The sequence below is a fragment of the Pieris napi genome, chromosome 7 (assembly GCF_905475465.1).
Source record: "Pieris napi chromosome 7, ilPieNapi1.2, whole genome shotgun sequence".
In the NCBI taxonomy this organism is placed as follows: Eukaryota; Metazoa; Arthropoda; class Insecta; order Lepidoptera; family Pieridae; genus Pieris; species Pieris napi.
In genome coordinates this window covers 1,499,367-1,513,414 of record NC_062240.1, presented here as the reverse complement: position 1 = coordinate 1,513,414, position 14,048 = coordinate 1,499,367, and the positions used below count along the sequence as shown (strand labels likewise).

General features: G+C 32.9%; 1 protein-coding gene across 6 annotated transcripts in view; it reads right to left on the bottom strand.

Annotated features, from left to right (window-relative positions):
• Positions 1-14,048, bottom strand: part of LOC125050801 (muscle-specific protein 300 kDa) — a 157,846-nt gene that overhangs the window by 123,385 nt on the left and 20,413 nt on the right. Inside the window, exon 1 of one of the 6 annotated variants that reach the window (XM_047650820.1) lies at positions 4,075-4,586. The exons of the other annotated variants lie outside the window; for them this stretch is intronic. Coding sequence (XP_047506776.1) covers positions 4,075-4,567 — 493 coding nt within the window. The 5' untranslated portion in view covers positions 4,568-4,586. Of the gene's footprint in view, positions 1-4,074; positions 4,587-14,048 lie in introns of those variants that run through there. 6 annotated transcript variants of the gene reach the window in all.

Below are 14,048 nucleotides of genomic sequence, written 5' to 3'. Positions count from 1 at the left end.
AAAGTATGCGATTATACGTTTAACTAAAGAACTCTCGTCTCGGATTAAACAGAACCCGAAGGTGTGTTTTAAAAACAGATAACATGATTAGGTCACAATATATAGCTAATAGCAGAAGTTAATCTCATATTTACATCGCGATTTTATGTTTAGATTACGCCTCAGTCTTATTTTACACGGAATTTGAATATTTTAAAATTAAAGAAAAAAATAAACGTTGGATTTCGGATTTCGCAGCAAAATTAAATGCATTAATTAGCGTTATCTGTATAATCTAATACTACTGGCTAGTTTCCGTTTTGTTTTTCTTAAATTAACGCTTTATATCAAAAATACGACTCGTGATGGTTACAAATTGCTGATTTTTGAAGAGGTACTCTTAGTGTATACACTATACATATTAATGCTTTTGATAATAAAACATTTTTTTTCCGGATTGAAGTTATGTATTTACAATTATTTTTCATAATTTTAAATTTAACCGACGTTTCGCGTGCTTTACAGCGTGCGTGGTCACGGTGACTGAAGACAAAAGGTGTTGAATGTAAAAAAGTATCACAGCTGTAGAAAAAGTTGTATTATCTGTATTTGTGTGAAAGTCATGTCAATAAAAGACAATACCATATTAATGCTTCTAATTTCACATTTACTACCAGTTCGCCAGTCAAGGGCGTAGAGCGGACAAGAAGAACTGGCAAGAAACTCTCCGCCACTCTTTTTAATCGCCAAGTTTTGAGTCATACAAATTGTAAGGCAGAGCAGCCATAAATATTGGAACTAGATCAAATCAATCCCAAGGATTGGGATCATTAAAATAATCGTCAAATTTATAAAAAGCTTTATTGATTAATTTACGTATAACGAGAGTTTTGAATTTATTGAGCGATAATTCTTTAATTTCGCTTGGTAATTTGTTGTAAAAACTTATACAATTTCCATATAAGGAGTGGTTTATCTTCTGGAGCCTGGTTGGTCGTTCTCCATACAATGTGAGTAGTCACATGAATACTATTAGATAAGTGCGACTGTGTTCTGTGTTCGCTTAAATTTAATATTTAAATTTACGTAATGTTACTGATTTATTTAAAGTAACCTAAATCCCATAATATATTTGTTTTGTTGCTAGTTAAAATCGCTAATAATAAATTTGCTTAAACGATATGATTTTTATATTTCGTAATAAACACGATACTATGTGAATATGTAATATAACATTAATATAATCAGGATATATAGTAACATAATATATAAACCGCATATTTAAAACTGTTACTGGTAAGAGTTAGATTAAGTAGACTAATCAAAACTCAAAAACATAAAATTTATTCGTGTCATTCTAAATCTATAATTTTATTGTAATAACATGATACACTTGTTAATTGTGCAATTAACATGTTAAAGAGAGTTGTTTACTGATTTTTTATCATCGTGATCCGGTCTTGACCTGTATGAGATAACGCTATGACATCACCTGCATAGCTATTTTCATTCAGTTAGCTTTAATTTAGTCAAATTTTCCATGAGAAGTGCGGGGAAATATTTTCATTGGAAAATACCTTACAGTTTGAGAAATGAATCAGGTCAAAATCTGTTATAACGATAACGAAGGGACTACTTATATTTGGTCTTAAAAACCGATAGTCATAACAGCTGATGACGTTGTTATGACTATCGCTTGTTATTAAGTACCTAATATAATATAATTCAGCCATTCGATTTTGTTCAATATAACAGGTATGTTGTTCTAAACGATGTCGTCGTTAACGGTTTTGACATAGCCTTTAAAAGCTTATACATGATTACTATAATAACGTCTTAACGCAAATTGAATAATAACTATAATTAAATCTCGCTGTACCTACTATACATTGATCAAAAGCTATTACACATATCAACTATTAAACATAGTACAGCTCTATACATAGTTAAGAAGAAACATTACACGCAATAAATACATCAATGTCTCCGTAAGTAAAAGAAAAAGTTAACCGTCAGCCATATAAGTGATAAAAAAACAAAATGGTAACTTAAATAAGCATGACCGACTCACCGCATGAATGACATCACTCTTATTACGCATAGAATGATTGTGAGAGTTTAATGCGTCTCTAAGGTCATTTTACTTATACAATTATAATACTATAAAGATCTCATGGTCATGTCCCGGGTGGGGCCAAAAATATATTGCGATTCATCTAAGAAAAAAAATAATTGTAGACGTAAGTGAGGAAACTATCACTTGTGCCTAGTAATATCTCCTGTATACATGAGTCAATAAAGACCGCCAAGAGATCCTGGAGAGCATTATTACTAATGATAGGAGTACGGGTATACAAACTTATATTGCCAGGTCGTAGATTTTAGATTTTACATTGATTTTCTTACGATATCTTTATTCACTGTAAGTACATATTATGGTGCACGACAAATTAGAACGGGCAGTTTCAGGGTTGGGAAACGCACGCACTAGAGCCTAGACATTGCTCACGGGATAACTTTAATAAAATTAAACCTTAAGTAAAAGTTACTATCACGTATTACGCCTTCTTTAACTTTGCCTTTTCTGGTCGAATTTAAATAATATTAATAATAACTTTATTCATGACAAATAGGTTGTGACAAAATTCATCTAACGCTTGTCCCCACACTAAGGACTAACTGTGTTGTCGATAATTAGATAACAATTAGCCAGTGGTAGATGGTACATGTTTAAAAGTGTTACAATATGCGTATGCACCTGTATTTGAGAGGATAGCTAAGAGTTCTTATAAGCGTGCACTGTGTCTGTGTTAGTTTTTGGCACCTCAGTGTCACGCCAAAAAACGTAGTAAGATTTTAGATTCGAATCCAATTCAGCTAGCGTAATTTTATGTGATATGTGAGTTTGTATCTGGATAGTTTGAGTAATTCAGAATCCATAGTTGGATTTTTGGATTGTTGGATTTTAATTTAATGCCTAAAATGAAAATTATTCCACGTTAATAGTTCATATGTTAATAGTTTTTTTTCCTTTTCCTTACATAAAAAAGTTAATAGAATTGATGTATGACATCATTGTTAATTGTTCCGATGTCACGACGCGAGCGCTATTTCTGTAAGCGGATAGTAAACCTGTCCGGAAAAATTTGCATTTTATGTAAAGTAGGTTTATCATTTTTATTGGAGTTCGTATGACCATAGGTAGCGTCGCTAATACACATACAGTCAGAAGAAATAAAATATCCTATAATCATTTAAATATTTGTGGGCTTATAGCAACGAAATTCAGCATAGTTTACTTAAAATCCAGAACGTAACCATGGTAACGAAGCTATACGTTTTTCACCAGCCTTGTCACTTACGGCTCACATTACTGTGTTTTTCAGTTCGTAATATATCTACATGCGTGACTTTCCATGTTTTCTTTCCATGCCCTTGGCTTTCGTAAGACTTTCTTGCTAAACGGATTATGAAAACTAGCGCGTAACGAAATGTGTGAGAAGGCTACAGTGTCAATAAAGTATCAAGTTACGGTCAATCAAATTCAATAAAAAAATACCTTTATCATCCTACTGACAATATGTAAACCAATTTTTCTAGTTATTAAATTTTTTTAAAGAAAAATCGTCTGTTCCTCCTCAGAATATACTTTTATGTAATTCTTGTTCTCTGGCATGCAAAAACCAAACACGCGCCATCAAAGGCTTAAACAATTCACAATTTGTCAACAAAACGTTTTTGCGAAATGTCTTGACTTGAATATATGATAAGGTGGATACAGAATAAATTTGCAGCAAACATCTACTTAAAACAGGTTGAGTCACTTTACGCTTAATTATTCGAGATAAGCATTTGTTGTAAATTTAAATTATCAGGATTTTGTGTTTATTTTGCTTGAATTATACTACTTTTATATTATGTAAATCTCTAATCTTTCGATACGTTTTCCATCCACTAACAACCTGTATTTTATTAACAGGTAACATTGATTTAAATTTTCAAGACAGACAGTGGTTTAGGTAAAATACAGCAGCATACGCATACAATAAAACATTCAATTAATACATACTAATCTTGATAAGAAAATCAAAATACCTCGTATTTCAGCGATGTGAGAGTCATACTCAGATCTGCTTCTCATATACTCCTTGGGCGCACTGTGCAGCGCGTGATGCTTGTACTCGGAGTACCATTCACTCTGAGGCGACTCCGGTCTCTCCTCACTCCTTTCCACCACTGTCCTCTTCACGACACGTTCAAACTTAACAAAACGAGCACCAGAAGTAAGGTCGCCCTCTTCGACCTTCTCCCTGCTCGTTTCAGCTTCTACATGCCGTAGTTTTAAATTGGGAAATGAAGTTTCAAATGTCTTTACCGGCGACAAAGTGTCACGGGTATGTTTCAACTTCACTTCGATTTTGGGCGACTCAGGTCGCCGCTTGCGTTGCTCGATGCGTTTTTCTATGTCATCAACGTCTGTGGTGGCATCCACAGAGTCGCTGCTGCTGCGCCCGCTCCACACTCTTTCGAAAAAAGAAACGCGGTTGCGGAGGCCGCTTTGCGACGGGCTCTCGCGTCCGTCCGACATTGCGACATGACCTCCCCTCTCGGAGGTTCGCTCGATACTAACCGGCAAGTTAAGTTAAGCTAAGTGCATGCGCGAGGCTAGACGCCGACTAGACGGTTTTCATGAGCTTTCCAAGTTTACCCGGTCACTGAAAAACCTTCCTTTCTTTCATGCCTTTTGTGTTACAGCTGTTATTAGAATTTCGGTTTAATATACAAGCCGTTATAAATTCCAATATAAATAAATGCATCGAATTTCCTTATTATATGTAATGTGTATTCGTGATTTAGTTCAGGCTATTGTATAGTTGATTGCCCTTGAACCTCAATTATCTATGTGTGCCAGCGTTGCGAATCACACACATTCACATTCTTATTTGGTAAACATTTTTAATTTAGATCAGCTCTACATCCAAAATAGGTATACTACGGGGGTTACGTGTTTATTTCTATCGAAAATATGGGTTCAAATGTGAAAGCTAATAAAGACTTATATTATTTGTCTTTTACTTTTATATATGTATTAGTTTGTTTAAAATTCCATTCTATGTGTCTATATTTGATAAATGCTCTTCCCACTTTTTTTCTAATCATGAAAAGGGGACATTCCTTTTTGTGATTAATTGATAATTTCGCTAGTATCGTCCGTTATCAATTGATAAGGATTAGTGTTGCTTATGTAATACTTATATTACAGTAAATTTGCGATGCATTTTTATTTTTTTTACATAGGTGAGTCTTTTGTTCCCTCTATCTATATTTATACTAAGTATTATGTATAAATTGTACGTAACACAAGGTCAATTGAATCAAATCGAATCCGACAGATACATCAAATACACCAGCTTCTGTAAACATGTATCTGACAATCTCTTAACTTAATTTATTTATTTCGTAATATAACAGCTAACATAAATTATATATAACAAAAACAATCATCATAAAGATATAGCTAATGGTGTATTTTATAAAAAACATTTACGAAAGGAAAAATTTAATTAAAATTCAAATTGAGTAACACCTAATTCGGCTGTGTTGCGTGAAAGGTATTGGTATATACGTGAGTGTGTGTATGTGGAGTGTGCTTATGATGCAGGTTAATTAGCGCCATGGATTTTTTTATAACTTCTTTTTAGTTTAAACAAGTCAAGGCTTTAAATAGCGGTCGTTGAATGTCCATTCTGCGCAATACAAATCTGAGATTTTTGCATAGTTGGTGTTGATGTAAGGAACGTGAAATGGAACGTTTTAATAACGATTACTGAAAAGCACTCAAGATGTTTAGTTATGTAAATAATACAATTTTATTCAATTTTATATCCTTTAAAGAAATTGTATTTACATGAGCAGTACTCGCTAAAGATACGTATGGTTTCATTATTTAAATTAATAATTGTATTAATTTCATGATGTTTATTTATTATCAATATCCCGTATTTCCTTGTATTCGACTTAAGGATTGACACTAATATTTGTGAAACACTTATTGTTTGATAATGTAAATGTATAAATTAAAAGTTCTATAAAAATTATTTATTATATTTTATTTTATGCAAAAATAGATATGGATTGTTAGATCATAATATCTTTGTCAAATTTAAATAATCTTTAACTGATTCTCTTCGACTGAATTCTCTCCAATAGGATTGGCTCTCTAAAATATTTATTTTAAATGGTTTTTCGATTTAACCGTTAAAGTTGCTACAGTAGTTTTTTTAAATCCATTTAGAGTTTCACAAAAATACAAACTTAACTAGATTTCTTAAAGTCGTACTCAGAGTCAGGCATTCACAGTTGACTGTTACTTAAGCCTTTTAAAGAGTAAATTAATTTGAAAAATCTAAAAAAAGCTAAAAAGGTCTAACAGTGCTCTAAACTTCCTGTAAATATAATAATCGAGCAATTAGTTTTGCATTGTTTAACTTTGGTTATTTATTTATTTATAGGTTATGATTCTAAAATAAATTATTGTGGTTCAGTTATAGGTTCATTGTAAATGATAACTTAAAACATTTTCGCACTAAATATTATGTGGTTTGTTTTTTTATGATGTTGTTTTGAACGCTTATCCCAGGAATTTTTAGTTCGTATTGAAAGGATCTTGTTGGATATACCGTTCAAAATGTTTTATTATAATTAATCTCCTACTAAGACCGAATTTGGTCAAACCAATACACAACTAGTGAGATACCTAATTATTAATTATACAGCAGTTTCAATAAATCAAGTAAATAAGATTTGGTTCCAATAACCCACTTCGTTCTATGTTCTATTCATTATTGTACTGTCAATCCGATCAGACATTGTGAAAGTCAGACATTTATCATTTATCATTTGTTATGATGTGTCAAGTGTGCCGGGATTTCTCTCGCGTTTAAACTACGAAACGTAATTTCATAAAAATTATGAACACCGCGATTTTTAAATAGGCAACATGATATAGCTTATGTTTATTAAAAATAACTTACTTTATCTAATATATAAAATTCTCGTGTCGCGGTGTTTGTAGAACTCCTCCGAAACGGCTTGACCGATTCTCATGAAATTTTGTGTGCATATTGGGGATGTCTGAGAATCGGACAACATCTATTTTTCATCCCCCTAAATGTTACGGGTAGAGTTCACCCCTAAATATTATTTTTTTATTTTTAGATATTCTTTTCTGTTTTTATTTTTTTATGAGACAACATTAAAAAATACATACAACCCCTAATTTACACCCCTCTACGATCAACCCCTATTTTTTATTATAAATGATATAAGTACATGGCAAAACGACGTTGGCCGGATCAGCTAGTATTATAATATAATATTTATTAGTAATCATAATAATCAAATATACAGTATTTACAATTTTCTTAACTTACATAGTAATAATAAAAATAATTAAAAATAGCTAAAACTTATATAATATATAGATTATATTATATTAGATTGAATCCTAAATATAAGAGATTAGCACATGCCAGAGAGTGGCGAGATTTGGAGGAGGCCTTGGAAGAGCACATATTTTATATAGAACAAACCGACAGGAGGCTCATCTGATACATTAAGTGATAAGGCCATGGACACACTCAATGCCAGACGGCTCGTGAGTGCGTTGACGGCTTTTTGAGAATTGGTACGCTCTTTTTTTTTAATTACATAGCTCAAATTTAACAAAGAAACAAACTAAATCAAAATAATATCCCTATTGCGAAATAATGCAAAATTCTACAATCCTTGAAAGCAGGGCTATTCTGTAACCCATACCAACTCCTAGTAAACGTGTATTTGGAATCTACACTCTTGATTTGATTTAATAATGATGCTGTTTAGATGAAAACAACGTTTTATTTTATCTAATATCGCTAGCACTGATGTCGCACACTTAAAATTACGTGGTAAGTGTTTGTGTAACTATATTGTGAAGTTACAGAGTACGCCTACCGGTGAAGTTAAATGACTTCCACTTTAAATAAGAGGTCGGTGACACTTAAATCGATTAAATTTATGAAAACCTAAATAAGACATGATTATCGAAATTAAACTTTACAAATACTATATCTCACTGAAAATATTTCCATTGAAAGGTTAGCCAGAGAATTGTAAACAAGTAAGGGTGACGAAGAAAACGTTTAACTAAATAACGTTTATGGGTTACTATAGATATTGTTAAGCCGCGCTCGAGGGCAAAGACCTGTGCCCTTGAAAGCCCTAAAATCCTACGTATGTCAAGGGAAACAATAGGCCGTTAAACGCAGATTATAATTGCAAAATACTTGGCGCTCAATAATTATATAATTATTAATTGATGCCCGATTGTTATTTGAAGTAACAGAACAATGTGACACTTCGTTTGTTTTTTTTTTTTACAAACAGACTTTAATACTTTAAAGTTTAAGGTTTTTAAGCTATCAACAAATCATTAAACAATAATTATTTAGTTCAAGCCGACCGACTTCAACCGACTATAAATATAGCTATATATATATAGCTAAAACAACTGAGCTACAATTATTAGAGAATTACCACAGAATAAATTCAAAACTAAACGTAAATTAATAAATAAAGGTTTTTATAAATTTGACGATTATTTAAATGATCCTAATCCTTGGGATTGATTTGATCTAGTTCCAATATTTATGGCTGCTCATGCGATTAAAAAGAGAGGCGGAGAGTTTCCTGCCAGTTCTTCTTGCCCACTCTACGTCCTTGACTTGCGAACTGGTACTTACCGTAAATTTTGAATCAATTTAACATATTTTCTGTTGACGTTCATAAGTGTCTTGGTTACCTACATCAATAAAATTATTTTGAGTTTGAGATGGAGTTTCAGTTATCATTTTAAAGATATTCGGCGCAAAAACGGCCTCCTGTGAAGAAGAAGAAAGTGCTGTTTCATCAAGACAATGCACCGTATCACAAATCAACGAAAACGATGGCTAAATTCCATGAAGTGGGCTTTTAATTGCTTCCGCATACACCGTATTCTCCAGATTAATTACCTCACGAGAATGCTGGACAGAAATTTTACACAGATGAAAAGGTATGCGCCGAAACTGAAGCCTATTTCGAGGGTACAAATCGTGCTATAAAAATGGTATCGCAAAATTGTATGACCGCTATAATCGTTGTATCGCTCTAGTCTATTGAATAATCAAATCAAATTCTATAAAAAAGATTTTCTATGCTAGCCCACCGGTTACGCGTAGGTTTTATATGAAATGTTTGTGGTATTATATAAACAAATAGATAGTTATTACCACTTTAACAATGGTTAATTGATTTCACGTTAAATTAAGATGAAACGGGTCGTTAGTAACAAAATTGAATTAACCACTGATATGTTTTAATTGTCATGAGGGCTTTCTGTATGTGAAACTCATTTTAAATGCAATTTTATGGGAAGTATATTGAAATTATTTAGATAAATTGAGTTAGTATAGAAGTATAAAAAGTGCGTGCGTACAAAGTACACATGTCAGTAGTGAAACTTCTTTGGCAAACAAATTTTTAACTCTTTTTTATATTTATACAAATCTAAAAATTTAGATTTCCGATACTTGGAGGGAGGGAAAAGGGAAGATATGTTAGGAATTTAATTATCATTAAAATATTAAAAGTGTCGAAAATTAATACAAATTATATATTTAATTTATTTCTTCGATAATAAAACACGTGGCATTTTAATTTACAATTCTTCATTTGAGATTTCAATAAATTATTTTGCATAAAATATGAAATACTAATATTTCATAAATTCTCTTTGCGAAATTTTAAAAATATAATTTCTATAAGGTAATTCGCCCTTCGAACTCTCTCTCAATCGGTATCAATCGATCCCTCCCTTTTCTATGACAAAAACGCTGCATATCTTCGTGACGCTAATTTATTATTATTGCGTTTCATCCGTAAAAATATAGAGAGATATCGTGCTTCTAGATGAGCGTTGTTTGAAAGGGGATGACGCAACCAGATTGTGTAGTTCCATGGAGCATTCTCCAGAGTGAAATCTATAGAAGAATGAAAGGCAGGCAACTGAACGGCGATGGTGGAGACTTGAGATTGAAGAGTTGAGATGAGTCAAGTTAGTCACCAAGATTTAATACAGACAAGTGAAGCCTTGGCAGAAGTAGTATTACCACAGCTAGTTCTGACCACATGAATGAGTACATTGACCCTCAATCACAATTGTTGTCTACCCACGTTATTTCATGAAGCACTTGGCAAAATCATGGTCATTGCGAATGACTTCATCTATAAATGCACCTTATTAGAAGCTGATGAAGTGCAGAATACAAGTCCCAAGATAGTACCTGTATATGGAAATTTAAATAGAGTTGCGTTGGCGTTTATCTTCATTTTGAACAGGAATTAAGATTGAATTTATGTAGGAAATATAACTTGATATTCGCTTAATAAAGCACAGTCTACAGGATACAATTAAAACTTCTGAACTAATTTGTCTTGGACCGGTTAGCATCTGTGGTCCCTTTTGCTTTCCGAAAGCAGTCTAAGTAAAAAATAACCTTTTAATGCAGGCGGCTCACCTAATGTTAAGTGATACCACCCCGCCCATGGACACTCAATTCCAGAGGGCTCGCGAGTGCGTTGACGGCCTCTTAAAATTTGCTCTTTACTTGAAGGACCCTAAGTCGACTTCGTTCGGCAATGCTTGCGTGGGTAGCTGGTTCCACATAGTGGTAAATCCCTAATCTCAATTGCGCGTTTTGATGAAGCCGATCGATATTTCCAATATACTATCATTCTGACTACTTTCGTTTACTAGAATACTAGTGGTAGAAGTAATACTGACGGTATAACCACAATTTTCTTTTTGTCTAGTTGTCGCTGCCTATCACTTGGAGTCCAGCCTTGCGATTCTGTAACTCACTTTTCGAACTCACACAGCGGTTTTCGAATCGGCGGTCGCTCTCAAATCAGTCGTGAAGCAGTCATTTTATGATTTGGCATTCTGATAAACAATAAACTACAAGCTTCCACCTTATCAGAATGCCGTGTTCGAAAAGTGAGTTACAGAATCGCAAGGCAGGCATCCAGCTTTGAGGATAAAAAATGCAGACAGGGGCCTAATTACAGAAGAATTGTTACTCTGTTATTAGATCGTTTAATTTTGGGTAATATATTTTTTTCCAAATTGTTCAATGTGCACAATTTTTCTCATGCCTCCTTCTCAAAGAATCATCATGCTAAACTACTACCAATGCTCAGAATCAACTAATTCTTAGTATCCTAAAAAACATCAAATAAAAATTATACAATATTTTAAGTACGTATTGAGAATATATAAACAATAATATTGGGATAAAAACCAATGCAATACGCAATGCGCACCAAAACATTGTAAATCAAAGCAATAATCCTGCACGTTGGACCAGTCTGTCCGGTTTACTGAAGACACTGCATTGTCTCGCCGCCATTTTGAATTATTTGTGCGTCTACTGTAGATTTGCATAGACATTTCATATAACGTAAAATATTTTAATATATGTAGTCTCATGTACTGCCTGGCCTTAGTGTAGAATAGTATATGTACTTATATTATATAATGTATAGAAAGTTTCGTTCCAAGCGATATTATAAGTATTATTTTATGTAAAGGATGTCGCCACAATCATAAAAAAGACTGCTGGAGCCCACGAACATAGGCTCCACCATCATGTGAATGTCGATGCTTTTCACATTCTTGATACCACGGGCCTAGTGAGAAGATTGAATAGGAGAAATTCCTTTAAATTATTGGTGCTTTTTTAGTTATAGGTGGTACGTGCTAAACAGTTGTAAGTGAAAAACTAGAACACAAGAACAGAGTGTCTTCCCCTTAATAGTGACTGAAAGTAGTGTTATTGAACATTTTATTATATGAAATATTAGAAAATTAGGTTAGACCAAAATTACAGATCTCTTATGATGTCTATATTATGATAATGTCTTAGTATTAATAAACTTGAAGCAATAAAACTTAATTTCTCGCGAAAAATTTGCCATTGCAAATATTAAAAAGTACAAAAAATACATACCATTAAAATAAAGTTATCGGTGTATATTAAACATTTCCTACGCGGTTTTTACAAAAAAAAATATTTAAAAACCAAACTGGTTTTTTGGTTCCCTGAGATATGGTCCAGGGAGATTGTACATCCACATGAGCCACGTAGATTTAATATAGTAATCAATTTTCTGCAGCTATTTGATGATTTTAATTAAAGGCACGTAGGTAAGGATTATATGTCGATTTTTTATTTTAAGATAGCCGGGCAAACGAGCCCATGGGCCAGCCATAAAAGGCAGCCGCAATCCGCAATTTAAGTACGTAGCCGGCCTTTGAGCGAGGAGTGTGCTCTCTTTTTTATATAATTGGTTGTATCTTCCAGGAAAGACCTCCACTGGGGGCGATTCCACAATTCCACTTACATTCCATTATAATTTTGTATATTATAATTTGTTTATAGATTAACGCGTCAAACTTCAAACGTCAACAAACATTCAAAAAAATACTATCATCTATGAAAAATTATAATATTAAAAACTTTATTCATGATAGATAAAGTAGTGACAAAATTCATATTCGCTAGTCGCCACACTAGGGAGCCCGTGTTGTGGGTAACTAAATAACAATCTGCGTTCATGTTTTGGATCAAAATCGCATTTCTGTGAGATATGCAGTAATAAAGTCACCTAGAGGCGTACGCATACCAGGTTAAGATAGTCAAAACCGGTGTGACGAGCCGAGCTAGAAATTTGACCCTCCATTGTGTCCAGTACAAGCTAGGTCAAATGCAACACCTAACAAGATGCACCTCATAAGTTCCATGTAAATATCACGGCAAGTTAATGTACCTACTTGTAATAGACCTTAAATTTTTTTTTTAAGTATATAGTTCACAAATAAAAAGGGTGCGCTTTGGCATTATTAAAAAATTGTTTTTGATTGCATGCAAATAATTAATTACAATTAAATAATCAAAGACTGGAAAAGGAGTTATTATAGTCAATAAAGTTCAGTTTACATTTTAAAAATTAAATAAATAAATATTTATTATTATTATTATTATTATTCTCTTACATTAAGTGTAACATAAATTCTATTATTATTCGAATGTTGTTTTTAAATTATGTCCAATGCCGTAGCATCTTCCGTGGGTGAATGAAGTTTCATTCTGTTAATTTTGTGTCACGGTGCGCGCGCATTGTAAAATTTCACTCTCATCAATTTTTCATAACGCGCCTAAAGAAGTATAACTTCAAAAAGAGTGCGACTTTACATGAATTACAATCTAGCCAACACAATAATTATGGCTAATAAGTAATATTATGTTGACTTATTTTTCTACAACACTAATAAATAGCTTAAACTGAGGTAATGTTCATTAACAGTCTTAGTGTTGTAATGTTTAGACACTATGTTCGTGTGTACTTGCACTTATATTCACTAGACTAGGTTTTTTAACTCAAAAGGTTTAACTTTAGTTCTTTAGGAGTCTTCTTAAATAAAAAATCGTTTATTTAAAGAAAGTGGTACATTCAGATTGATTAATTATAAAAACCCCGCACAATGAGCCATACAAAAATAGACATGCAGATGTCATATTAATAATCATGATGTCATAATACTAACAGTTCAGTTATTTAAATATAATTGTTGGCAAAAGTTGGTCTAAATACTCATCCACGCTATACAGGCACCTTGCCTTTTATGTGAACCCCTTAAAATCTTTTGCCATTGACCTTTTAGTTGTCTTTATTTTTATAGAGAAGAGATGGGAAGAGAGGACAGGCCTTTAACATTGATAATAATACTATTCCTGATCGCATACTGCACTTCACATCTACACGCGCATTAATTTTATCAAGCGGTAGAAATATACTTCGCGGGCTATTAAGCGAACCAATTTATAACCATCGAGCTCGCTATTTTGGAGGAATTCCACCACAAAGGACACACACATATAGATAAAGATTTTGCATATGATTTTTGTAATATACGAATGCTATTCAAA